The 27,995-nt window shown below is 40.7% G+C and overlaps 1 protein-coding gene across 5 annotated transcripts; it reads left to right on the top strand.

Annotated features, from left to right (window-relative positions):
* The first annotated feature begins 61 nt into the window (after positions 1 to 61).
* Positions 62 to 27,312, top strand: LOC309719452 (transforming acidic coiled-coil-containing protein 1-like). Of its 5 annotated transcripts, XM_082555585.1 has the most exons (16): positions 80 to 170; positions 1,222 to 1,618; positions 11,568 to 11,659; positions 15,864 to 16,290; positions 18,068 to 18,122; positions 18,228 to 18,309; positions 18,862 to 18,914; positions 20,830 to 20,964; positions 21,100 to 21,176; positions 21,325 to 21,368; positions 21,621 to 21,781; positions 22,202 to 22,308; positions 22,401 to 22,521; positions 23,468 to 25,560; positions 25,876 to 25,989; positions 26,515 to 27,312. In XM_082555585.1, exons 2-14 carry the CDS (start codon positions 1,554 to 1,556, stop codon positions 23,534 to 23,536), a joined length of 1,488 nt encoding a protein of 495 aa, XP_082411711.1. In that variant the 5' UTR covers positions 80 to 170; positions 1,222 to 1,553; the 3' UTR covers positions 23,537 to 25,560; positions 25,876 to 25,989; positions 26,515 to 27,312. The 5 variants fall into 5 exon arrangements, with proteins under 5 accessions (XP_082411712.1, XP_082411711.1, XP_082411708.1 ...); XM_082555586.1 differs by lacking the exon at positions 1,222 to 1,618 and having other exon boundaries at positions 62 to 170; XM_082555582.1 differs by lacking the exons at positions 80 to 170; positions 1,222 to 1,618 and adding an exon at positions 9,608 to 10,074.
* Positions 27,313 to 27,995: the final 683 nt, after the last annotated feature.

Genomic DNA, 27,995 nt, shown 5'->3' with positions numbered 1-27,995 from the left:
CAGCCAAAAAAAAGTAAACCACACACGAAGGACGCAGCTCATAATTCTCAGATGTAACGATCTCATTGTCGTTACTATAGCAAATCACTCGGGCATGCGCAGTTAAGCGATAAACACACTATCAGTCGCAGCGGTTGAGTTGGCCTGCAGATTTTGGCAAAAGCAATGAGGTAAGTCAAAGTCTTGAACTTGTTTTTACGGTTAGTCTTAAAGCTTTTTGTCAGAGGTGTTTGTCTTCGTTTTAATGCTCGTGGGTTTTTTTAATGCATGTTGCAGGTCAAACGATAAAAAACGATAAAACAGTAGCTCCCAAACTGAGAGACCACAAAAGAGTCCATGCTTGTAGTAATAGCTGGTAAATTGTACTTTTATATTTTCAGCGCATTTCCGTAGTTGTCCCTGTTGGGTAAAAATATGTGTCATTCAAAAGCTGGGACCTCCATACTGAGCCTCGTGTGATTCACTTCAGTGGGAGGAAATTATGTGCTATAGCTTTTGGGTGACTCCAATTACTGACCCTGCAACACTCTGAGGTTTTAAACCATTCTTCCTTTAATCATTAGAGACAGACGTGGTCAGACTGACTTGTATCAAGAGCTGTGGTTTCTTTATTTATTAATTAATCGTCTCTGCTGCACTGTGACTCAGCATGAGGATTGGACCAACCCTATAAGCGCTTTCCTTCAAATTAATGGTTAAACAATAGCTTTTTTTTATTTTCACAACAGTGTTTAGTCTTTATCAGCCTCGATTAAGCCTCTTGTCATGTTAATCACAATGACCTGATTCTGAAGTAAACTTAGAGGCTGATTAAGGGTTAAGAGGTCAAAATCTAACCAATCAACATGAGAAATGAAAGTGTACAAACAATACTTCCTTACAGTGAAAGGGCATGTTTGTTGTCATGTTAAATCTCTTTTTTGGGGGAGGGGGCTTTGGGTGACAGCAGGTAGCAGGAATGTGATATAACAAGTGGAGCTGTGTTTTATGCCACCAACTCTTTCCCTCCCCCTGGATGTCAGATCTGTTATTCAGCCCACGAACAATAGAAGAGGCTCTCTCTGTCTTAAACAATTCTGTCAAGTCTGCCAGATACCCCCCCCCCCCCCCCCCGTGACACACTGGTACACACACTGTATCTGCCTCCTGTCCAACTCTTTATGCTTGATCCTAATTTTCCCCCGTCACACACACATTTAACCTCTCTGTCTTTCTCCAAAGGGCAGTGCTATTGGTCTGGGGTGTGTGTGTGTGTGTTTTGAAGGAGAGAGAGAGAGGGAGATGATGAAGCTTGGGAAGTAGAGCAAGGAGGCGGGACTTGTCACCATTCACGTGTAGTGCTGATGATGCTCCGTAGAGCATCAACAGAGTCTGTGAAAGAGGAAAGAGGAGAGGCCGCTTGGTTAAATAATAACTAGTCAGCCATGAGGAGCAGTGTGTCGCGCTGCTCTGAAGCTGAGCCAGACTGTCGGGAGGAGACACAGAGGTGAAACTCGGAAGTGGAAGAAGACATCTGAGACGTACCTGTACCAAGCACAGACGCTGCTGTTGCCATGGGGGGCTCTCTCAGCCAGCACAGGAAGGGATCTGTCAGCTCTCCTCGCAAGAAGAACAGCATGTAAGGCTAGATTCTTCATTTGTATGTTTGTCTGTGAGCGTGGGGAGATGCTCCAGCTCTTTGGTGTTTTGTCTAACGTGGATGCTTCTGTCAGTGAGGAGGAAGAGAAGTGGGAGATAAGGAATCAAAGTGCAGTTTTGGGGCACTGAGGCAAACAGGACTTTCTGTGCTAGGCAAATTTGCCCATCGTGGGAGTTTGAATACTAGTTAGGTATTCAAATCAGACTAAAGGCAGAAAGCAAGCGAGCTTGACTGAGGAGTGGCGCAGCTGATAACATGAGCTGAAGGTCCAAAGCAGTTCAGTTTTGACAGCTGCTGTAGTTACCACAGTATAAAACACAATGCTGCTGGCAGGTTTTGATTATGCCGCTGTGACCCTAATTCTAACCCTAATCTGCATTGCGTTAATCGTACAAATTGTGCAGTCCATTTCTTTCAGGTACTGCAGATTCCTGTTTCGTTCATGCATCATGTTTGACATCCTTAAAGACCCGTGAGATGTGAAAACCGCAGCTGTCTGGAACACTTATATTGAAAAAAAGGACATTTAAATGTTTGAGCTGAGGCTAGAAAGCACCCAGTCACCGCTCATCCTCTTCTTTTTCTTAATCCTTCGTCACAAAGAGCGAGTCCTTTCACTTCGTCCTACTTAAAAGCTTTTCTAAGCTCCTTGTAGCGAAACAACAGTTTCGCATTGTGTGTTATTTTTGTGGTTCTTGTCAGTGGCTGTTAATATGAGAAGCACTGCCGCCATGTACTGAAACTGATATTATTTTGGAGATGGCAGCAGAACACAGAGAGCAACTGTAAGAAAAAGCTGCAGAGAACTCAAAGGGACAAACACTGAGACAAAGCCGTGTTTAAGAAATGCTCAGCTGGTTTAAAAAAAATCTCACCGCTCAAGCATACTCCAGTCTTCTGTATCCATCTGTGTTTTTGTAAGGTCAGATGGGGGTTGGGGTCCTCTTTGAGAGAACACTGGGAAACCAAACACTGCTGTGGGATAGGAGCTTTCAGCTTAGGATCTAAATTTAGTTGGCTTCATCATCCATTTTATATCCTAACTGGAGCAGTCTTAGATGTACACTGTTTTTTTTGTTTTTTTTTTTCTTTGCTCTCCAAAACCCCTGAACACGCAGAGAGAGTCTCACTTGGGAAAAAGCTGCCCTGCATTTGGAGCTCATTTCCTTCTCCATGGTACAAATCAATCTAACGTGGAGTGAAATGTCACTGTCTTCATGTATTGTGAATACATGAAGATGTGACAAATCTAAGGATAAGCATTGATTTTTAAGCATAAGGCTTCGCTGTGGGGTATTACCAGCATAAAGATGAAAATCACGGCTAAATAATTGTGAAGTTAACAGGTAAAAACTTTGATTTGCACCATACATTGGATGTTGAAATGCAGTTAAGAATAAGTATAGCTATATTGGCTTTCTAATGGCAGTTAAAATTGTTTTGATTTGATTTGAAGATATGAATGTAAATACAAACATAAGTTGCAGTGGGGTGTGTCGACTCCCTCCCACACTATGGACATGAACTGTAGTGTGGGAATTGTGTGCTCTTTTGTTCCTGTTGTAGTCCAAAACAGTAGCTCAGCTGGTGCCTGTGCATCAGTCCTCTCTTATCATCTCATCGCCTCATTCTTTCTCTCTTTGTTTTATCATGTCGCTGTCAGTCGGGTTATTTTAGTGCATTGCAGCACTGCAAGGGCTTCGGCTCTGATGATTGTAACTGTGTTCACTCCGAGCTAGTTTTCCACTCTGACGCAAATAATTGAATGTTCTCTATAAAATATTCAGGTACTCTTTCGCGATGTGCTTCCCAAAAGCATACCAAAGAATTTGGAGCACCAGTCTCTCTTTGTGTAAATTTATCTCTGTGTGTCTTTTATAACAGCCCTTCCCAAACTGAAGAATGCCACCGCCCAGACTGAAATCTGAAAATCTTCTGCTGTCCCACCAAAATTTTAATCACAGCTCTGATCAGCACATCAGATTAAGATAAAATAGTTTACTGCTTTGCAATTCTGAACTGCTAAAATTTCATAGACAAAAATGTTTTATTCACAACAGAACATAGAAAAGCTGTTGAATGTTTAAACATAGACATTTTACAGTTTCATGAAAGATATTTGGTCATTTTAAATTTGATGGCAGCAAAAAAAAAGTTGGGACGAGGCAACAAAAGACTGGAAAAGTAACGATAGACAGATTCACAAATCTGCATGAAAACTGCATTTACAAACCTCACTGCATTGGCTCAGGAACTTTTCTGGAAAACCATTCACTCTGCCATCCACAAATGCAGATTAAAACTTTCATGCCATATTGATTGTCTGTTTTAGTTCAGATGATTAATATGTGAATGGGATCCATAAATGCTGCTCACTTCTCTGGACCAAAGCTCATTTAAAATGGACAGACGCAAAGTGGAAAACTGTTCTGTGGTCAGATGAATCTGGAATTCCTTTGGGAAAACATGGATGCAGCATCCTTTTATAGTAGGTGAGGTGAGCAACCATCCAGGCTTTTTTAGGGAAGGTCTTGCATATTTCAGCAAGAAAATGCTAAACTACATGCCTCATCAATGACAAGAGCATGTCTTCATAGTACAAGATTCCACGTGGTGAACTGACCTGCCTGCAGTCCAGACATTTCACCAACTGAAAACACTCAGAGCATCATGACATGGAAAATACAACAAAGGAGACCCAGGGCTGTTGAGCAGCTAGAATCCGATATTCCAGCGAGAATTAGAGAACATTCCTCTCCCCAGAGTCCAACAGCTGGTCTCTCAGTTCCCAGATGTTTACAGACTGTTGTTAAAAGAGAGATCTGTTACTGCCAAATTCAAAATGACCTCGTATTTTTCTTAACATGGTACATTTGAATTCTGTTTTTATTCACATTTCACACAGAATACCAACTTTTTTGGAAATGGGGTAGTAATTATTAACAACAGCATCAGGTTTCCACCTACCGACAGATGAAAAATTAAAATACCATAAATTCTTTTAGTAAGTTGATGTGGCAACAAGTGCAGCAAGAACAACCTGATTCTAATTCTCTGCTAATTCTAAAAGTCTGTGTAACCTCACTGGAGGGGTGAGGGCTATTATTTCTTCATTTTGGGGTTTGATGATGGTTTTGGAGAGAGAGCTGTTCAAAATCTCCCACGGGTGTTCAACTGGGTTAGTATTTGGTGATTTTGAAGGCCCTTGTGAATAACTGGCACCATTTTCATATAAATCTAATCATGCAGTGACCCCTTGTGTTCTATGGAGAACATTTAACATTTTTAAAGAGGACACTCCCATCCCATCAGGAGTGAAATATTTAGGCTCCCAAAGATGACACATGATTTTTTTTTTTACATTTATTTTTTGTGTCATGTCCACTCCTTTTGCATCCATGTTTTGTATTATTGAATCGCTGACTGAAGCTAGTGTTGGCCTTTGTGTCATTTCGTTTTTCTTACGTGAGGAATAGTTCCAAAAAATGACCACTAGATGGAGCCATATCTTTTAAGAAGCCAACATAGTGTTCCGTTTGGATTAGATAATATTACAACAGACTGTCTTTTGTGAGACATTAAACATGCTCTTATGTAAAAGTTATGGGAAAAGTGACTTATTTCAGGAATTCATGGCAACTGTCTTTAAAAGGGAATCCAGGCTCTGTTATGTTTGTATTCCACCAAGTGGAAGTTGAATCTGTTAAAAAAAATAAAAATAAAAAAATAAAATGTTACTTTTTAATTTTAGCCATTTGAGGTTGGACGCAGTAGCACTGGTGTGTACGTCACATGACATGTTTGCCGTTTAGCATTTGTGCTGTGTGATTGTTGATCAAAGAAGAACCATTCAAGGATGACATTTTGCGCATTCACTCGAATGCAGCTTCTAATTGAAACACAGCCGGAGCTGAAATCTAACATTAAAAGAATGTAAGCTGCAATTACACGGGACACAAAACATGCTGATGACTCTGTTATTCTTAGCTGTACTGGGGATAGAAACATAAAGTCAGGTTGGGATGACTGTTATAATCAAAGGCTTTGTAACCTTTTGGGGCTGACCAAAGTCATTTCAGCTACAGCTTAACTTTATTTTTTTTCTGGTAAAATGTGTCTTGCGGCCAGGAGAAAGACAAAAAAGCCAAATAATACCATAAAATACACAGAACAGACTAAAAGATGTAAAATAAAAATGTAAGACGTGAATAAGAGACAATAAGTGACAATAGTGTAGTATTCCTTGGGTATAAAGGCAACATTTCCAACAGTTTATCATAGCAATCTGCTCGTCTCGTGAGACACAGGGCCACTTTTTGTGAAAAGGTGAGCTTTTGTCCAGCTGATGAAGAGGGAAACGCAAGAATGTCCAAATTTAAAAAATACTTGATAAATTTCAAAGTGAAATCATAGTATTCATCTAAGGACAAAGAGTATTTACAGGCAGTGTGTAAACTTTTATACTGGCGCTAACTTTATATCATCATGCAATGGATTAGGCATAGAAATAAACAGTTTGTGATAGCTGGGATGCCCCACTAATTCCTTCTTAGTCTACACACAAACACACACTTATCTCATCCAGTATCACATCACCTCTGCTGCGTCTCACAGACATGTTTATCATGGCCGATTTATTCTTAGCTCGTAACCACACATGCTGCTTTCAGTCAACATTTATTCCGTGATTAACGATGTGCATTCTTGCTACATTAACTGACAGCACACCCATATAATAGACGTGGTCCAGTGTGTAGGAGTGTGCCTTTTTAATGTGCCATAGTCGTTTCTTTTTGTGTGTGTGTGTGTGTGTGTGTGTGTGTGTGTGTGTGTGTGTGTGTGTGTGTGTGTGTGTGTGTGTGTGTGTGTGTGTGTGTGTGTGTGTGTGTGTGTGTGTGTGTGTGTGTGTTACTACGAGAGCCGATGACCACTTATAGGAGAACGTGTATGTGTGGGCTTTGCCACTGTTACTTGTGTGTGCTATTTGTGGTTTCAAGGTATTACATAAGAGTTGATTTTTTTTCCCCTTGTATTTTCCTCCTGCTTCTGTCTGCGGTCTGTGCCTCTGCCAGGGAGAGAGTGAGGGATATTTCCACTCACAGACGGTGTACTGTTTTACTTACTGTTTTCCTCGTATGGCCAGTTCACATCTCCAGGTGTTGCAGGGTGAAAAGTTTGTGCAGCACATAGTGTATATCACATATGGCTACTTTATTATGATTATTTAATGATCGTGATTATTTGAACTTTGAATAAACTTGTATTTCTCATTCTACACTGGACTAAAATGTTTCCAAACAGCTGGCTTGGTTTTAAGATCTAAAGCCATTGTTGTAACTGAAATTGAATAAATAATCTTGCATGGCCTTTTCACTTCACCTTTGTGTGCTGCTTGAAGGGCTTTGTTAGCTGCAGGCAGACCGTCCTCTCTAGGACAGACAGGTTTGTCTTCTCATCTGTCCTGATAAGGGAACAAAGGCGACTAAAAGCAAGCACAAACAAATGTTTGAGATTCTTCTCCCGCCCCAAACGTTCTTTTTCTTTTCTCTTTCATATCCCAGATCTTTTCATTTCTATTATCTCCCTCTTTCTGCCTCTCGCCTTTCTAACACTTCCCCCGTCTCTGTGCGCTTAATTAAATCAGTCTTTTCCGGTTGCCATGGCTCTCATTTGCTCTGTTTTCGCTGTCGACTCATCATAGGCTGAACAGAGCCTCTTTTTATGTGTTCGCCAGTGTGTAAAAAAATATGTGTGAGTGCACTGGTTAATCTTTCCCTCTCTTGCTGCCTGCGTGTATCTGTGGATCTGCTCAGTGTGATAATAGCGCTCCTGTCTTTCCTTCCACGTGTTTTGTGGGAGCAGTAAATGGCAGGACGGGCACCTTCAAATAAAAAGCATAAGCAATAAAATGCTTTCGTTCTCATTCCCAGGTCACTTTTTTCACAGTAGTTGGAGCTTCTTCCTGTTATTAGATTATTCATGGTTCATGTTTTTTTGTTGTCAGAGAATACATCTCATCTCATCTGGCCTAGATAGTGTGTGTGTGTGTGTGTGTGTGTGTGTGTGTGTGTGTGTGTGTGTGTGTGTGTGTGTGTGTGTGTGTGTGTGTGTGTGTGTGTGTGTGTGTGTGAGAGAGAGAGAGAGAGAAAGGGAGAGAGGTATAAATGTGAAAGCCTGGACTTACATAAGCCACCCATGAGCAACCTCAGAGGCATTTGTGTGAGCAACGATGAAGCTTTCAGCGAAATGCTTTATTCTGCCGGTGTCGTGCTGAGCTGCATCGTTACTGCTGAATTTAGGTTTGCTGTATTGATTTGTCCTCAGGCTGGCTTGGATCGTTTAAGTGAATAGTAGCTCTGTTAGTTGATGACATATTACTAGATCAGCAACTTTATTCTCAGCTCAGATTTTACTTGCCTGCATTATTATAAAGGTAAAGAGACTATTGTTAGTCCTCGTTAGAAATATTTAATCTCGAATCCTCTTTTTCATGCGGGCCTCTGTGTTGCCAAGTCAAACTGTTACAGCAAATTACAGCTAAAGTACCTTTCAGTCTCACTAAGCAAATTGACTGAGCAACATCTCAGTCATTTAATTGTGAGAAACATCCTTCAATCCATGATAATAAAAAGCCAGGACGTCTGTTTTTAAAGCAGCCAAAGTTGTAAAGATTTTATCGCATCTGGAAAGCTCTCAGAGTACATACACCACCCACTTTGTGAGATGTGCCTTGGCCTTGACCTCTTTTTGCCTTCAGAATAGCCTTAATTTTTTGTGGCACAGATTCAACTGGAAATATTTCTCAGAAATGTTGGTCCATGTTGACATGATAGAATCACACAATTGCTGCAGATTTGTCAAATGTACATCCAAGATGTGAGTCTCCCGTTCCACCACATTCCAGATGTGCTCTGTTGGATTGAGTTTTGGTGGCTGCGGAGGCCATTTGTTTACTGTGAACTCAGTGTCATGTTCAAAAGTTGACTTTTATCCTGATAGTCTGTTATCCATGGTCCTGGATACACTGTGGTCATAAAGAGATGGATGTGGTCAGCAACAATACTCAGGTTTGGCTATGAGGTTTAAACGATGCTCATATGCCAAGAAAATATTCCCCACACCGTTACGCCAACATCACCAGCCTGAACCGTTGATACAAGGCAGGATGGATTGATGCTTTCATGATTTCTGATCAGCCAAGTTTTTGCCCATGTGAGCTGAGCCTGTTTCCTGTTCTGAGCTGACAAGAGTAGGACTGCGTGGTCCTCTGCTGTTATAGCCTCTCAGCTTCAAGGTTCGATTCAGAGATGTTCTTCTGCTTATCTTGACTGTTGCCTTTCTATCAGCTCAAAGCAGTCTGGTCATTCTCTGGCTCGTTGAATTAAAAAGGTATTTTTCTTGAGAGAGCTGTGGCTGACTGGATAGTTTTACAACTCTAGAGGTTTTGTGTGACAAGCATAGTAGCTAGCAGTTTGTGAAATGCTCAGAAATGCTTGTGTCATGATGTATAAATGAGTGCTTTAAGGTTTATAGTTGTGGGGGGAGGGGGTGATGTTGAGTAAATGGGCTTTACAGCAGGGTATAATTTCCAGATAGCATTTGCACCAGTCTTTTCAGAATACTTCATATACTTACAGCTTTTAAAATGTATATATGCCCTATTAATTCTTCTCCCTTAGCCTGATCACCTCATCCACTTTCTCTGTAGTAGTCTGTCTGCCCCAGAGAAAACCCTTCTTGCCTCTTTAAACAGGAAGCTTTGGCTCTCCTTTCCCCCCCTCTCCTCGCTTGACCCTGAAAGGATCGGCGCGGGGAAAGGCAAACTCCTGAGGATAAACAAGAGAGTTAGCAAACATGTGGGAGCAGGGCGAGCTGATGTCTGTTAACCAGCTGATCGTCCGCCCAGACAGAGCGGAGAGTGAAAAAAGGAGGGGAGCAGAGGGAGGAGTGAATACTGATGCTCCAGTAATCTGTGCCGTGTGAGTCAGTGCTGTTTAGAGCAGAGCGGCAACAGAAGCAGCTGCAGCAGTGTGAGGCACGTTTCTCTCTCACGAACGTCAACAAAGCAGAAGAGCAGGATGGGAAATCTGAGCGGCTAAGCAAGAGGAGGAAGTGAGACAGCAAACAGACAAGGCAAAAGAAGAGGAAGAGAATCAAAAACACAGATCGTGCACTCGTGTTCGCCGTTCTTTTCTTTTCTTTTCTTGCGGCACTCCAAGATAAACTGCCAGTTTCGTTGACAGCAGTAGTAATCGAAACAGAGGAAGAGGAAGGTCACTATTAATTCTTAGAAGTGTCGTCACACTCGGAACTGAACGTGTCGCAAGGATGTCCTGGTTGTCGCCGGTCCAGTGGGCGAAATGGACGTGGTCAGCAGTGACTGGAGGTTCAGCTGATGATGGGCAGCCCGCAGCGAAGAATAACGGAGAAGACATGTAAGAGTGCATGAAGTGAATAGAGAAACATAGCTGCTGCAGTATAATAAATACACTCTGATAGAGAAGATTTGATGCCACGGACTCTCGCAGGTTGATTGTGAATGTGGGTGTTTGTGTGATGACTTCCCTGAGTCATGCTGACAGGTGGTGGTTGTATACAAAGAGACAGAGCATCACTTACAGCAGACAAACTGCTCAGAGCTGTGATAATCTCTGATGCTTTCCTGTGCTGAGGATTGATGATGCTATCATTTGCTAAAAACAGATTCTTGTTTAAAACACAGGCGCTCAGGTTGCTGTTTCACGAGTGTCTGTTTTATGTGTTTTATGTTTCTTTGAGAAACCAACGGTAGGACTGCCTAGGCCTGTTTTTATGTGTGTTTGGGTGTTTGTGAGGGCTCTGTGGTAGTTGGAGAACAGTTGCTGAAAACTGTGGGCAGGAGAAAAAAACCCCACAGTTTCCAAAGCTTTAGATTTTCTTTCTTGTCCATTTCTAGTCTCTAAGTAACCTTCCAAGATTGCAGCCGTTGGGGCCGTCACTGGGATGTGACTCAGTGTGTGTGTGTGTGTGTGTGTGTACACAGTGAGGGGGTGAGTGGCTATGTGTATTAGGATTAGCTGCTGATGGTGGGGTTGTATGGAGCCCCAGAGTGTCAGTGTGTTTGTGTGAGCTGGTTATCAGAGGTGAAGTGTGGCTGGGACTGTGAGCTTTGTTGCTTGTTGTGCTGTCTTTCATTAGAGTGCAGACATTTTGATGTGCTTTGAAGTGACTGACACACACACACACACACACACACACACACAAACCCTTGCTGTTGATGTCCCTCCTTTTTTTTTTAAGTCTCTCCACAGTTTGGAAATAAATTGTGGCTGGTTGCCGTGGCAGCTGACACAGCAGACCCAAAGACTGCGTGTGTGTCTGTGTTTGTGTGTTGCGGGACACAGTGTGTCGTTACTAAAGAGCAAAGGATGCAGGTGGCCTTGTAGTGCTTCACTTCCTCTCCTCTCCCTTCCTCTAACTTCCTTTAAAATAAAAGCACTTTATGTTTGGTCACTTTGAACTTTCAGCTCTATTGTGCTTGGGTCACTTAAAAAAACGTGAATTCCATACTGAAAACCTGTTCTGTGTTTGTTAGAAGGAACAAGACGATCCAACGCCCCAAAACAGCATTCAAAGTTTTATAAACATAATTTAGTAGCTGTTTGTAGGACATATGTGCAGCTTATGAAGCTTTTAAGTGCCTCTCTGTTCTCACAGACAGCACACCGTTGTCTGAAACGCTTTCTTTAAACCAGACAATGTGATGTTTATTTTTATCCCATCTTCTAAAGATTTTTGCAAATACAATGTTGTATATTGTGTTTTCACACTTTCAGCACATTTTATTTTCAAAAGGCAACATTTGACTTTTAATTCCAGATAATACCATGAATAGTTGAGCTCAGTTGTAGCTCAGGTTCATGAATCTATTCATTCCTCTGTCTCACAGTTCGGACTCCGAGGGGACCTTTGAGACTCCAGAGGCCGAGTCTCCGAGTGTTGTGAAGCTGCTGGGCCAACTGGACAACTCCAACCACTCAGGTGAGATTGCTCAGCTGCTTAGCTAGCCCAGTGTTCGTACACTTGTCATAATCCACCCTACCTGCAGGATGAGCGTGATTGGTGGTACAGAAAAGGCAATGACTCTGTGTCCTCTTATTTAACAGACATGAATTGGTTTCTAGTCATTTCATAAACAAAATAAGCTTTTTGCTTGAGAAAATGAAAACCTGATTAACAAAATTGGTAAACCACATTTATTCTATTAGCTACACATATTCAGTTATTTAATCAGCCAATGACATGGCAGCATTTAGGCACACAGACATGGTTAATATGAGCAAACTGAGATTAAGGAAGGGTAAGAAAGATGATCTAAGTGAGTTAAACAGCATGAAAACATGTATACATTCTGCTGTATGATGTAAGGGTGTGTAACTGTTGACCATGTCCATCCCTTTATGACCACACTGTGCCTGTGTGTCTTCTGATAGACATGCACACAATTAATCTCGCACTGAGAAAATTAAGTTATCACGACAAGGCTCAGGAAGATAAAGTTAATTAAAGATGTGGTAAAAATAAATAAATAAATAACCCTATCACCCCGATTTGTATGGACAAATGGTTACCAAATACAGTAAATTACACAGATTTTTTTTATATATGTACTTACAGTGCAGTGGGAATGATAATGTTTACAGATGGGTTTTTTAGCTGGTATTTATCCTGCGTGGTTATTGTGCAGTCTGAGTGCTGTTGGGATGAAGCACCTACGCCCTGTCCTACACTGTGGCTGCAACAGTCGACTCCTGAATGTCTGCTTACATCAGGATAATGGACCATGCCACATATTTCCAATCATTTGTGATTTTGTTTTAGCTCTGAGAGGGGTGTTAAAAGCACCTCTGCGCATGAAGCCTAATCGGACTGACTGCTGACACTCACAGGTGGGGCTGGGTAACAAGCCGGTTTTTCTTGTGTCACACAATGCTGAAAATTAGTCTTCCATACTTTCTATAACATGTATTTGTATTGGTACGGAAGCACAGATAATCCATAAGCGTTTCAAACAATACCTGGCCTAATTCTCAGGTAGCTGCTAAGATGTCTGATCTAAATCTGCACTGAGAGTCAGTTTAGACAGGCGGACATAAAGAAATATGTCACAGTTATTGTTATTACTTAAGAATAATAGCTTGTTGAAGACTAATACTTTCATAATTATGCCTTCTCTTTTGGGTTGGATTTGTTTTTGCTTTCTTTTGTAATTTGGAGAAAAGTGATACTTTTGTTGTAACAGTAGTATTTACGCTAGTGTGCGTTTAAAATGTTCAGACAATGCAAAGTTGCTTTGTGTAACTTCATACTGGGAATATTATGTTGCTCATTATGCAGTTTTAGCGTGCCAGAATCTGGTCTCGGATCGGCGTACTGTGATCTGCTCAAAGTGTGCTTATGAAAGGTAATCAGACATGTAAATGAGCTCACTTCAGTGGGGCACAGACTTGCAAATGACGCGGGCTGAATCCTCTCTTTTTGAACCTGCCAGCAAGGCCTACTGGGGTGCTTCTCACCCCCTCTTCCTCAGCTGTCCTGCTTTCAGACATGCACAGACACAAGTACCAGGCATTACCATGGCGATGGCGTTTCTGTGTGGAAGCAAATGCGATTGTCACAAGTGTTTCTCCATGTCCTTTAATGATGATTAAAAAGTTATTGATTTCGTCTGTGTGTGTGGATATGTTGTGTCCATTTTGCACGGATGTGTTTTGTAACCACAGTATATGTGAAGCTATGCCACACAGTAATAGAGATTACCGTATTTGTTATTGAAAGTAGTTTTTGGGCTGAAACAGTCACGTTAAGTTAAAAAAATCTGGGTTAGTTTCATGAATAAAAGATCAAATGTGGAGAAACTGATACTCGGGTTCCCTATAATTAGAAGACTTGTGGTTCTGGGAAACTACTGCCTTTTCTTGGGAACATCCACACACCACAATCTAACTAGATGTATTATTTAAACAATAATGAAGATGAAACCTTAGGCAGTTGTGTGTATGCTTGTATTTGTTTCTCTGTTCAGTCTTCTGTTGCTTTCTTTTTCAGTGAGCTGTGAATCTGTAATTCAGCTTGATGTTGTTTTTGTTGCTAAGCCACGTGGTGGTGGTGCATACGTCCTTTGCATGACTGGGTGTGGTTCCTCTACATCTGTTCCTTGTCTCCAAAGGGCGTTTCTGTTGTGTGCCCGAAAGTATCCTGATTTCAGCTGAAGCTTAGTTGAACTTATTCTGTGATTCAGTTAGCCTCACGTTAGCATTCGATCAGAGCAAACTGTGTGAGAAAGAGCTGAAACCACAAAGCCTCGATTCATGTTAGCGTACGGAGAGGTCCCTGTTGCGTTATTAACGGGCGTAGTATTGTAAGTTTAACAGTATGTGGATGGGTGAGGGGGTCTGACTTGTTATAGAGATTCCTGTGTTTCAGCAGCAGTGTGATTCAGCTGCTGCTGTGGTTGTTAGCTAGCTCTTAAAGACATGTATAAGGACACAGGAAATGAAGTGTTCTTTGAGGAAGCCAGCAGCCATTTTAAGTGCTCTAACAGGAGAAGGAAAAGTTTCATGAATCACTACAAGGTTAAATCCTCCAGAGACGGATGCAGTTTTAACATAGACACAGGACGGGGATGTGAGGTTTCGTGGTTTACAATCAGAGAGTCTGGAGGAACTGGAGGAGTGGATTTATAGATAGCAATGCTTTGCACAAGTTATTACATTTAACATGTTGGTTAACACCCCTATTGTATTCTTTCATTAGCAGCAAATTATGATGCAAAATGTTAGTGTCAAAGTTACAGTATATTATGTGCCTTCTAATCCATCCACCTATGGTGGATGCATCAGGGGCAACTCAGGGTTCAGTATCTTGCCCAGTGGAACTGTGACAAGCAGCCATGGGGAGCAGAGTTATTATAGTTTTTGTATTTTCTGAGTAGTTTTTTATTTTAATTTCATTTTGAAATTTTGTTTAATTTAGTTTCAGTTAGTTAGTTTCCACAGTGGATTTTCTTGCGTCAGTTTAGCTTTTATTGTTTGAAAGTGTTTAGTTTAAGTTTAGTCCTTGTTATTACTGAATGGAGTACATATGTCAGAGGCCAAATGCAAGGAAACCAGTACAGTGTCACAGTCTTGTATACATCCAAAGTCTTTACAAACACATCCATCGAAGCCTCATCAGGCAAGTTGTAATGAAATTATTACTAAACTGAAACTCAGAACGTCTGCTGAGTTTCCAAGCTCACTAAATAGTTTCAGATAATTTCTTTGTCGAAAATCTAGTTTTTATCTTTATTAGAGTTAACCCTTTTTTGTAGTTTAAGTCAGGTCAAGTCAGCTTTATTTGTATAGCACATTTAAAAGACATCAAGCGCCGGCCAAAGTGCTGAACAGAGGGACAATGTAATCAAACAAAAGAAAGAATTCAGATAAATGAGGTAAAAAAAAATTGTAATAACCTTGATGGGGAGCTGGGTAGTAAACCTTCCGATGGCCAGCTGTCCCGCTCCACCTCACGATATACTATATGGACAAAAGTATTGGGCCACACCTCTCAACCTTTGAATCCAGGTGTTTTCCGTCTTAGCTCGCCCTTTTCCCTCATTTAATTTCTTTTTTTTTTTTCACAGTACAAAGGTTAACTAGTTAACTTATATGACAAACTAGCTAAGTAGTGACATTTAAATAGAGGATTCTTTTTGTTTCTAGATTTTCAGTTCTGTAGTCTGTACGGAGCAGTTCGTTGACTCTTTGTCAGCATGTTAAGTGTTTGAACTATATAATTTTTCCAGCTGCAAATCTCAGATGAGATTGGCTCCCTCTTCACCTGCCTCACCAAAACATAACTGGATCCTTTGCAAGTGATCCTGTACAGAAGCTTGTTTGACACAGATCCTGATTTTATTACAGCTGTTTTCTCTCGATCACTTTCGATACAGCTCTTCAGGATCACAGTCACATTAAAAATATCTTTGCAGCCCTGTGGCACAAGTAGATCGATAAAGGCTGTCAGCAACATATGAGTCTGTTTTTAGGGTTTTGCATCCTAAATGTTGAAACTCTCACTGTAGAGAGTTGAAAACAGCTTCCGTAAACCTACATTAGTGCGCATTTTAGTCTCCACATGTGTTTAAATCAGCATACCCAAATTGTAAATAAACTGACTTCTATTTTTCGGTTTTTTTCCACAGTTTTTCCTGATGTTACAAACCACATTTTGAATACAGTCTCCAGTCAGGATCTTGGTACCGCTCCATCCCAAGAGGTCGATTCTCTGAACAACCTTACCAGCTCCTCGCCTGACAACAGCAGGTTCAGTTTGGATCAGAACCTTAATCTCACCCTCAGTAACAAACCCGAAGTGGTCATTTCCCCATCAAAGACTCTTCCACAGGCTGCCCGGCCTCCGACGCTGTCTGTCGTCTCTCCGCTGAACAAACCCGATCCCTCCGAGGTGGATGACGAGGCTCCGGTGACGTCCGACTCAAGCCCGGATTCAAACTTGACTCTCAGTCATGACATTAGTGTGGATTCGGATTTGCTCAATGGCAACATGGACTATGACATTTCGCTACCAAGCACAAAACTGACCTGCGAGCCCAAAGGGTCAATTATCACGTGAGTACGTTACAGACTTGTATACGAAGCCCTGTCCTTTCCAGTCATCAGCCATAATCATCCCTGTTCCAGTCGGTGACTGCAGTTACACAAATGCTGAATCTGAGCCAGGGTGACTCACACATTTTCAAGCTGAACAAGTGCTTTTCTCTTTTAGTGGCTGTAGGGAACAGTACTGAATGCTCACTATTGTCCTCAATGAACCTAGGAGATCAAAGTGTTCCCATTTTAATCAGCCGTGGTCGCCTGTTGTGTGTCTTGAAAAAGTCCTGTGAGCTGTTTTTTCTTCTTCTCTTCTTTTTAATGAAGAAGTAATATTCAGCATTATCGTGTTTAATAATGCTTTTTTTTTTTTTTTTTTTTTTTTTTGCAGTAGTGTTGGTTTTATTTTAAGAAGTTTTAGAATTCAGTCAGAAAAGATTTTATTTGAAATGCCTGCTTTTAACCCGTGGATGCTGATGAAAGGCTGGATGTTGAAGTCCTGTCTTCATACCTGGATTAAGTATTTTTAAGAAAAGCTTTGTTTTTGCAAAAAGATTTTTCTCTTCAAAGGTATTAACCTCCTTAACGTTTCTGTAACCCCTCGTCGTACGATGTTAAGATGTCAAGCATCGCCCTCTGGTGGTTTTTAACCAGAACTCCATATTTAACACAAATTCGAGCTTTTAAAAAAGATTCGGCACAGGCATGGTTATTTTTTTTTTTTCCTGTTTTTTTTTAACTAATGGATGGTTAAAAAAGCAACTTAACTGTTGTTTTATTAACATATCCCAAAAATGATCCTGATGTGAAATGGCATTCGGAATTTTATTGATATTTCTTTATGCATAAACTCAATGTGCTTAACACAGAAGATTAAAACAAAGAAACAAATTTTTATCAAATCAAAGTCAAAAACACATTATAGTTAGTTATAGTTAGTTTTGTGAGTTCACAATATCATTTCAGTTATTTTTAGTGTTATTTATTTTATTTAAGAAAAGTGTTTTTGTTTTGTTTTTTACCTAGATTTTATTTTTTATTTTAGTTTTAGTTATTCAGGGTATCTGAGTGGACGATAACATATGAGGGTAAAAATAGCACCGGCAGGTAGATGTTTAGGACATGTTTGGATGATCGCGTTATCTGCCGTCTAGTTTTTGCCTCAGTTTTCAGTTTACTAAAGAACAATAATCCTGCACTCACCTTGTGTTTACCCTGACTCCTATCCCGTCCTCTCCTGTGTCTTTCCTTCCTTTTCCTTCAAACCCTGTCATGCTGTGTCCCTTTTCTCTGTGTGGCCTCAGGACTGCTGAGCAAGTCCATTTCCTCTGTGTTCTGTTGTAAGTACTTTGTAACTGTAGGTGCAGAAATGTTTGTGTGGTGTAACTACAGCTCTTTTTTTTTTTTTTCTTTTTTTTTGTCTTGCATACATTCATTAATTCTCCTTTGATCACAAAGTGAAGGTGGAAGAAATTGTGGAATTCATCTTATTAAGTAGATGAGAGAAATGGTTTAGTGGTAACCCTATACATCCCTCCAATGCTCTGTGCAAATGTTATTTAAATTTGGCAAACAGCTTCTTCATTAATCTGCTTTTTTTTTGCTGTGTGTAATTCAGCACTTTTAGCAGAGCATGCAAGCTCAGCACACACAAAGCAAAGCTATGCGGCCCAGCTGTAAGGCTTCCTCTGTCTCCTAATTTCTCTTCTCATCATCACACTTGTCCACATGTATGCACACACGGACGTGATCTGTTTGTGTTAGTGCTGATGTTGTCGTTTGCCTTCATATTTAGGAACTCCTGCAAAGTAAAGCAGAACCAGCCGATCCAGAACGACTTTAACGGACAGGTAAGCACTAATAGGTTTTCTGCTGTTGAGCAGCTTCAGACTCGTTCATTAGCACTGCAAACTACATGCAATGGCTATGGATGATTGAGTTTGCTGCTGTTGAAGGATGACCATCATGGAGACCACGCCACAGATGAGGAGAAACTGGCGAGCAGCGTTGGGGTCAAACCAGAAAAGGACCAGAACAGTGAGTCAAATGATTAATTTAGGTTTATTTATACTTTTATACTGTATTTACTTTTCTCATGGCCACTTCACCATAATACACACAGTACACAGGGCACACACTATCCCAATATCAGATAACTGTTAATAATTGTCAGCCTGCATCAGCTTTCCACTTGGATCAAACAATCAGCCAGGGTTAATCAATACTGCACATCAACTAGGTCATCTTTGCTGTACCGTCACATACACAGTAATCATTAACTTCACATGTAATTTTGCATCACATTGAACCCTGTTACTTTGTGAGTTATGAGCATGAGAAAGTGAAAGAAAATCATTATGAAAATGTGCTAGGGGGCCTAGAAGCATTGAAATACAGCTCACATTCACAATAATTCAAATATATGTAGTGAGTGAAATACTTACATCATAATTTAAAAAAAAATAAATGCAATTAGATTTTACGCAACAAAATGTTGTTTAGAAGAATACATTTATATTTTGTGTACTGTAACCTAGTCTGTTACATTATATGGCACTAAATGACCCAGTGACTGCTGTTTCCTTCTAGTCCAAGATTGCCAGGTGACATCCAAACCTGAGGCATCAGACTGCTGCTCTGTGGTGAGATACCGTCACATTTTCCCACCCAGTCATTTCCCTACATCTGCTGCATGTACAATCCATTTAAAGACAGCAAAAGTCTTACTATATAGAGCAATTTCACTGTTAGACCAATGATTTTTGGCTTGAGGCTTTCATGTTGGTCAATGTGCTGTTGGAGCTTTGACCTTTTTAGTCTTTTTCCCTCCTCCATGCATCTCCATGGAAGTAGGTGAAGTTGTGCCAGAAACCTGGTCTGTTTATACATCATCAAACTAGAAGCTGTCGTGCATATTCTTTGTTTGTTTGCACCCTCCATGATAATACCATCTAGTGAACACTAGGTGGGGCTAAAGCAATATTTTATGTCTCAGGCAAAGCTTTTAACATTCATGAGTCAAGTCTTTGACTGACAGTCTGTTTCTCATTTGTTCTAGTTTGCGTAGCGTCTGTGTTAAAAATAAAAACGTTATAAGAAAAAATAAAGAATAATAGTAATGAGCACTTAATTGTAAGCTTCCCATGTAACATATATAACTCCAATAATTATGACACTTTATGTGAAATAGTAAATGCCATTTGTGGACTACATTTTGGCTATAAATATGACTTTGGAGAAATACCAACGCACCGATGCCTATCGTACTTCCTTAAATTCACAACTGGACAAATTATTTTGAGATTTGTGGGACTTTGATGTTGCGACCAAATTTTAGCTGGATGAAAAGAGGGCAAAATGCAGCCTTGATGTTCAGACCGAATTTTAGGCAGTTTTCAAGTAGAAATGGTAACATCTCTACTTATATTGTTAAATAGACTGTAATTAACAGGATTTATGGTTATATATAAAATAAAGAAATTACCTGTTTTGCAAGTATCTTTATGACTCTGCATTATTGTACCTACATTATAAGGAATCCATTTCTTTTTGGCCACTTAAAACATCTTTGTGGAACTGTTATATTATATCTGTTGCAATTTCTGCTGCCATCTTGGCCAGCTCTGTCTTGAAAAACTTTTTTTTTTTTTACATCAGTGACACTTTTTAGCAGGATAAACAGAGGATATATAAAAGTCACTTTGCCAAAAAAAATGATTGGAACTTCTGCCTTGTGACAGGAATGTTGTTTGTGGCTCTAAATGTAGTCTAGTATAAATGCAGTCTGCAGACAAAACACTCACTTTAAAAACAATGGCTTTGACGTGTCCTGGCATGTTCCAGCACTATGTGTAAAAGTAACAGTGGTACTTTGCTGCTTCATAATAAATTAATTGATACTTCTGCACAGTAAAAATAGAAAGATTGTCTGGCTGAATGCTCAGTGTGCAGTTTAGAGCTCAAAACTAGTACAGTACTGATACGATGACTTCACTGTGCTGCAGGAGGTATTTAGTGTCTGCCACTGTGCTCAGGTGACAGATGGATTATAATTATCATTCAGCAGATTAGAATATGACAGCCTTAATCCAGGGAAGGACAAAACAACAGAGGAGAGAGAGACAGAGAGAAGGAGGAGGATTGAGGTCTGTAAGAACGCTGATCGAAAGCCAACGGCTGGTGTGAGGTGAAAGATGAGCAGTTTGAGAGAAAAATAAAAGGGAAAACAAAGAGAAGGAAAGGAGTTGGTGTGTGGAATATCTTCATATAACAGAAAAGTTACACAAAAACAAGAAAACAGCACAGTTTACATGGAATATATGGTGTAAATATAAAACGGCATTGAACGCTAAACCAGTACAGAGAAAAGCTTTGTTAAAGTGTGCAGTTTGTTCAGTTTTATGGGAGTTTTGTTGAATGCTGTTTCCCAAAATAGTGAAAACTGTTTGTGGCCTAGATAACTTTAAATTCTCGACGGTTTAGTGGGTAAACCGCTTATTAGCCCCGTACAAAAGAAAAAGACACAGGAGAGCATGACTGATTTCCTTCTGCTCTCAGCAGTATGAAGACACGTGCAAATTGAAGAACAAGTCGGGGGGAAGTGAGATGCAGAAAACGGGAAGTCAGGTCCTGGATTCCATCTGCATCAGTGAGGCAGAAAAACAGGCTGTTCTCACCCTTATCAGAGAGGAGGTACACTCTTCTATCACACTCATTCATCAGTGTTGCATGTCATCAGTGTACTTATGTATTTATTTTTATTTTTTTACTTTGACAAGGTTTCATTCATGCACACAGTTCATGCTCACAGGAAACGTCTTCTTTCAGATCATCACTAAGGAGGCTGAAGTCAGTGACTGGAAGAAAAAGTATGAAGACTGCAGGAAAGAAGTGGATGAGATGAGGTTAGAAATATGAGAAGCCACTACCATGAGAGTGGTCGCGTAAGGTTTTGATAAACTACGATAGGTTAACTTATCTCACCTCTATCACCTTTAAAAGCAGAATGAATGAATATGTAGCCCTTAGAAACCATTCTGTGTCTTATTACAGAAAGATTGTTGCAGAATATGAGAAGACAATTGCTCAGATGATTGGTGAGTGGAAATACTGAGAGATATATTTGAACAATTTTTTTTTTCCATCAAATCAAAATTTTCCATTAAATCAAACATTCCAAAGAATTTGTGTTATCTCTTATCGAGCCTGCAGTTATGATTTCTTATGTCGCATCAGTGAAAAACCAAATTCCTTCCTGCTTGTGAATAAAAATGCAATATTTCAAGCAGTTGAGTCTGAGAAAAAGTTGTGTACCACGCCTTAACAATAGCTGCTTCTTCTTCTGTCAGAGGACGAGCAGCGCAACACTGTGAGTGCCCAGAAGGCTTTGCACACAGTGACGATGGAGAAAGACGCTGCCCTGGCAGACCTGAACTCAGTGGAGCGCTCGCTTTCTGACGTCTTTCGCCGTTACGAAAATATGAAGAGCACCCTGGAGGGCTTTAAGAAAGTAAGGGGTATATGCCTGTCAAGTCCAAGTGCTTTGATGATGAGCTGATAGTAGCACAAATTGGAGGATTGTAAGAGGATTTAGGTCAGAATAAGGTTGGATGGTATCCTGTGATTAAGGGCAGTGGTCTTAAGAGCAACAACACAGGTTTAGATCAATATTTCATGGTTCCCATCTTCGTCAGATGCCACATAAAAACTAATTGTATGCTGAAATCTTTACCTCAGTTTGGTCCAGGACTTAAATAGACTACTCACTTTATGTGGTTCTATTGGAAAGACTTCTAGGTGTAAACGTGTTAAATCACAGTGTAGGGCATTACTCTAGTTAAAGACTCGAGTTAAAGGAAGAATTAGAATAACAAAAGCATTCACTGTAAAGATGACTTCTAAGGTGCACTGTGTTTGTTTCCTCGTGGAGAATGAAGAGGTGTTGAAGAAGTGTGCACAAGAGTATCTGGCCAGAGTCAAGCAGGAGGAGCAGAGATACCAAACACTAAAGCTGCATGCAGAGGAGAAACTGGACAAGTATGTAGAGAGCAAATATAAAACTACAATAAGAAACGAAACACTCGACAGATTCAGTTTCTGTTAATTATCTCATTTCATGCATCTCTTAGAGCTAATGAGGAGATCGCTCAGGTGCGTGCAAAGGCGAGCGCAGAAAACATGGCGATGACCGCCAGCCTGAGGAAGGAACAGATGAAGAACGAGTCTCTGGAACAAGCCCTGCAGCAGAAGGTGAATTGCATCATGGATACAAAATCTGCTCTGAGCCCCATTTTGTGTGTAGTAGTGATGGACGGGCTGACAGAGGAAGTCAGGCAGAAGGCTCTTTGGACTATTATGTTTAGAGAAGACATTGTCATTTATAGCGAGAGTAGGGAGCAAGTGCAAGAGAGTCTGGAGAGGTGGAGGTATGCGCTTGAGATAAGAGCAAGCAAGACAAGTGTGAAGCTGCAAGGAGCAGAGATGGCGAAGGTGGATGAGGTTAACCTGGGGTCAGCGATCCAAACAATAGACAATGCATTTCAATTCACTTTTATATACAACGCCAAATCACAACAACAGTCGCCTCGAGGTGCTTTATATTGTAGGGTACACCCTACAATAATACATGACCCCACAATAATACAGTAATAAGACAGTGAAGAAGAGAGTGCAGGCAGGGTGGACATGCAGAAGGGTGGTGTGACAGAGGTCCATAGTAGGGATGAGGTGAGAAGGATGCAGATGATCCGCTGTGGCGACCCCCAAAGGGAAAAGCCAAAAAAGTAGTTGAATACAATAAATAGTCTGGACTTGGACTGGATCATTTCCAAATAAGCGTACTTAAAGAAACAATCCGATTAATATTTACATATGATTTGCACTTGTATTTGTTAAACTAAAGGGATCATGCAGCTGGCTTGCGCTGCCACACAGCTGAGGTGCACACCATGAAAGTTTAGTTACAGCTTGTCACACTTGAACGATCACGAGCCACTTCCTTCTACAGTGAAGTTCGCTAAATAGAAATTTGTTCCTACATGAAACTGCTTACAAGAAAACTTTTGTTGTGTTTTTTCTTCTTCTGGGTATCTAGGTCATGATTTCTGTCAAATGACAGCGCTGCTGAGTTTTTTAAAAAGCATTTTTGGTGGTTAGACGGTATTTACTTACTTTCCTCTATTCTGTTTTTTTACAGAATCAAGAGATCGAAGAACTGACAAAAATCTGTGACGAGCTGATTGCCAAAATGGGAAAAACAGACTGAGGATTTCTTTATGGGAATCAACCATGATTGTCCGTTCCTCTGGCCCCGTGCATGCATTCATCCCTGAAGCAGTTCTTATACCCTGTGCCTGCCCTGCATCTCAGAGCCTGCTTATGTACAGACGTCTAAAGTAACTTCTTGTATACTACGATTGCACTACATGTGACAGGAACCAAGAACGCTCTATACATGTTAATTACGTGTGATTATCTTAGTTTGTTTTGACTTCGTGCCCATTTTGAGGCCATCTGGGGGCCTTGTGCTTTTGTCGATCATTCCAGCGAACAACAGCTCACTTGTGACTCAACTTAATTTTCCCAGCAGCTTAACCGCTAAATTCCCAGCAACTCCTCATGTAGGGTGACATCAGATTTAATCTAGGTCGAGATTTGTTTTAAAGTTACATTTCAGCTCAGTTTTGTAGAAGGAATATTTTCTATAAAAGAAGCAGTCTATAAAGTGTATTTTTCTACGACGCAAACATGGGTTTTATGCTCACCGAGGAAGGCTCAGGGGTATTTCGTCAGGGTTGAATGAGGTCAAGGTTAAAGTCAAGCTGCACAAAACGGGAAGAAAGGGGTTTAGGATCATTTGAGGAAGTACAGCAGCCCACAGAGGCTTTTGTTTGTTTGTTCAGTTATGATATTGAAAGCAAGCTGCACATAATTAATATCATTTGTTTAAACTGGTTCAGACGGCGGCACGTTTGGGATGCTCGACAATTCAAAAAGCCACAGAATATTAATCAGTCACTTTATATGTAAAAAAATAAATAAATTAACCTGACAATCACATAAAAATTCACGGCTTCATCCTGTGTGCATAAACACAAATTTGACTAACTGGTGTTAATGATCGCGAACAGCTGGAAAGGAGAAAAAGAGTCACTCTGTATGTCAGCTAAAGGCTATTATATTATTTTAAGTGCTGCTGTTCTGTGTGTCAACAGTTTTTGTTTAACTTTCAGTATGTCACCGATTGCTCACTAAATCACATTTATCTCTCAGACTTTGACACCTTTGTATTTTTTTCCATTGCTTATGTGCGATGATGAACATGTGAGCCTTATTGCTTGTGTTTACAGCAGTACACTACTAATGCAAGAGAAAAATATCAATTTTATTGCATGTTTACTTTCACATCTCTGCATTTTTCAGAATGCACACAGTTTTTTCTTAGCACACCAATAAAAACTAGATCGGCACAGCGCCGCAACAACAGTAAAATTAGAGCTGGTTCCTATATTATACAGAAAAAAGTTTTCTCTTTTAGAAAAACAAAAGAAATGTGTGAAAAGATCAAAGCTCATTCAGGTTTTATCATAAACTAAAAATATAGGCCTTTCATTTTGGTGTTGGTACTTTTTGGTCAGTCACTACTGTAACTTTCTTAATGTCGGATAACTTAATTGGCTTTGTAACTTTAGCCCCTGTAATTATTTAAATATATATTTGTGAATTAGAAATGACAATCTCACTCCTGTGTGGAAGCGACTTGAGCGTTTGTACATCCTTCCTGAATAAACCTAAATAGAATTTGTTCTGCTATGTTTGATTTTTGTTTTCCTGTCTGAGTTCTCTGTATGTGTCAGTGTGCATGTGATGGCCGCAGCTTTGGACTCGCTGCTGATTACGATGCATACCGCTTACATTTTGCACATGCATTACATTTTATATGCACACTGTAAAAAGCTTTAGTAGTTAGAAAAACAAACAAATTACCTCATAATTCTGTTAATAACACCAAACTAACCGTGTGTCTCTCCCTGGGAAAGCTTGCTTTAAGTCAATTACAGCAGTGTGCTGGCTGTGCATCATAGATGGAGATTACAGCGATAAGACTTTAATGCCCTCAGACACCTTCCCCTCCAGCTCCACCTCAACCTCCCGTGTCGCCTCCATCAGACGCTCATCTTGGCTCATCCACTCTTTCTCTGGACTCTTGAAAAGACACAGTGACCCATCGCCCTGCTGCCATGAAGACTGCTCTGGCTGTGCTGCTGCTCATCTCTCTGGCCTGCCACAGTAAGTTTTTAGGAGAAGGGATCAACTTTGCTGATTACATACTAATTGGAGACTTTGTGGTGGAGAGAATCCATTTTTGGGGGAGAATTAGTCACTATATTTCAAATTAAGCCTGTCTGTTGGACATACTTAAATACCTTTGAGTGTGTGCAGATGTTCCCCAGTCTCAAATTGTAGTACTCTGCTCAGTGTGTGTGTGTGTGTGGGTGAATGGACTAATAAGAAGGTGGTTGCATACCTGCATGCTTGCAGCCACTTTTTGAATATGCATGCTTAGTCTCAAGCCAGGCACTCTCTCCTGTTCTGTCTGTGAAGGCCATGCTCTCAAATGTCACACATGCGTGGCGTCCAATGAGGAAGACTGCAACCGTCAGGGCTCCACCACCTGTCCTCAGTACGCTGATGCCTGCTCCACCATCACAGGGCCCAGTGAGTAAACACTCACACACATACATGTATAAACACACACAGAAAAACAAGCAGAACCAGTATGATGTGACTGGATACAGTAGTGCCTCACTAGAGGTCAGCACAACACTGACAACCCACTGCTTGATTGTGTCACAGATTCAGGAAACCAGTGCTCCTTAAAATAGTGCTTAAACAGTTTCCATTTCCATAAAAAGAGTTTTTTTTTAGTCAATATTAAAATCCATAAACCACAAACTAATAAAACTCACTTAGCTGCTTCTCTTTTCTCATGCATTTAGCTGAAGGGGCTGTGGCAAGACCTTTTTCTGTTGGTAACAAAAATCTGAGATTATTTCACAGAGTGAATTCGTAACAGATCAGATGCATCTGATGATATTCTAAGCACTAAAATGACCTAAAGTTTTTTTTCCACATAATGGTCACATGACATCTTTTATGTGTGTGTCCATTTGCGTGCTTGGAAAGTCTTCAGTTACTTCAACGCAGCTTACCCGTCACCCCCTCTGACCCGATCTCTTTCAGACACAGTTATGAAGTCGTGCACATACAAGGCCTTCTGTGACAAGGCTAACAGCGGCACTTCCGGAGCCAAGATGCATTGCTGCTTTGGCGATGACTGTAACGGGCCCCACAAGAGTCACAGCCACGGTGGTCATCACAACAGCACAGGGGCAATCTCTTCCAGCCCAGTCCTGCTGATCACAGCCCTGCTGCTGCGTATGGCCTTGAGTCAGCTGTAAATTCCTCCATCTCTTCCTCCCTTTTTTTGTTTTATTTTCCTTCCAGTGATTCATCACCTCCTCTTTATCTGTTTTATTTTTAAGTTCAAAAAAGGGATTTGAGTTGCAGAGAGTTTCATGTGGTTTGTGACAAATATCGTGTTTCAACAAGGGTTTTTGACGGCTGTGGTGGAAGGGAGTGTGGTCTGTTCTGCAGGTACAAGCTGCTTTAAAGCTGCTTCCTTTGTCTAAGTTATCATCCTCTCAAACAGTACCCTTGTTCTCTGTAGCAGCTTGTTGAATTTAAGAGGATTTGAACCTGGGGAGTGTTTGTGGTGAATAAATGTGTACAAAGTTAAGAACAGCTCACAGCTCTGATGCACCCGGGGGGGGGGGGACTCGGGTGTGGTTTTGGTAACTAAGTGCTGGGGTGCCTCACTAGTTTAGTGCACAGCTAGCTTGCTTCACACCATAGAACCACAAAACAAATCTCTTTCGGACGGTAATCTGAAACTGATTTAAAAGGTTTAAAATTGTCTGTGATGATGCTTTATTTTATCTGTATGCAAGCTTGTCTGAATAAAGACCTAATCACACCCTTGTTTCGTGTGTGGGTGCAGTGCATGGTAAACTGTGGCTCAGGTACCCTTGGTGTGGCATTTGACACACTGCTCCTCACTAAATTTGTGTTTATGTTAATGTCTCTGATGTAAAAGCACACCTCGGGCGTCTTCTGTACAGTAAAGGAAACATTCAGTCTGTGATTTTCAGCAGCAGCAGAAGGGTCTGCTGAAACTTCAAAGCTTCCTTTTGCAACAGTGTAAGTTAATTTCAGTGCAGTCGCCACAGGATATGAAATCAGTGAGGTAGGTCTCCGTCCTGAGGCAGGTCATATGACGTGCAACCACTTCCTCTTAACAGGAGGACACAATTTTGCCGAAAGCAACAAAAGTGAACACAGAATCCCTCCTGTGAATGTAGATATTTGTTATTTCAGCACTTACAAAGGTGTCGTGCTCAGATCCAGGAGAGACTTTACATGTGTGAAAACTTTAAAACCAGAATCTTGACTAAACTTGGAGTGAGATGTTGAAACTGAGAGGTCAGGTCAGTTCACCTTTTAAGCCCTCTTTTTTTTTTTTTTTTAAATCAAGTGTTTCATCACAGACCTCAATTGTGGTCACTTTTGTGTAAAGGTGGAATAAAGCAGGCTTTAAGCATTTTATTAGAATACGCTGAGTTTCTTTACATCCTGTGGCAATGTCAGATGGATGACTCATTATT

Source organism: Aulonocara stuartgranti, assembly GCF_965226115.1.
Source record: "Aulonocara stuartgranti genome assembly, chromosome: 12".
NCBI classification, from domain to species: domain Eukaryota; kingdom Metazoa; phylum Chordata; class Actinopteri; order Cichliformes; family Cichlidae; genus Aulonocara; species Aulonocara stuartgranti.
This window is presented reverse-complemented; position numbering and strand designations above follow the sequence as displayed.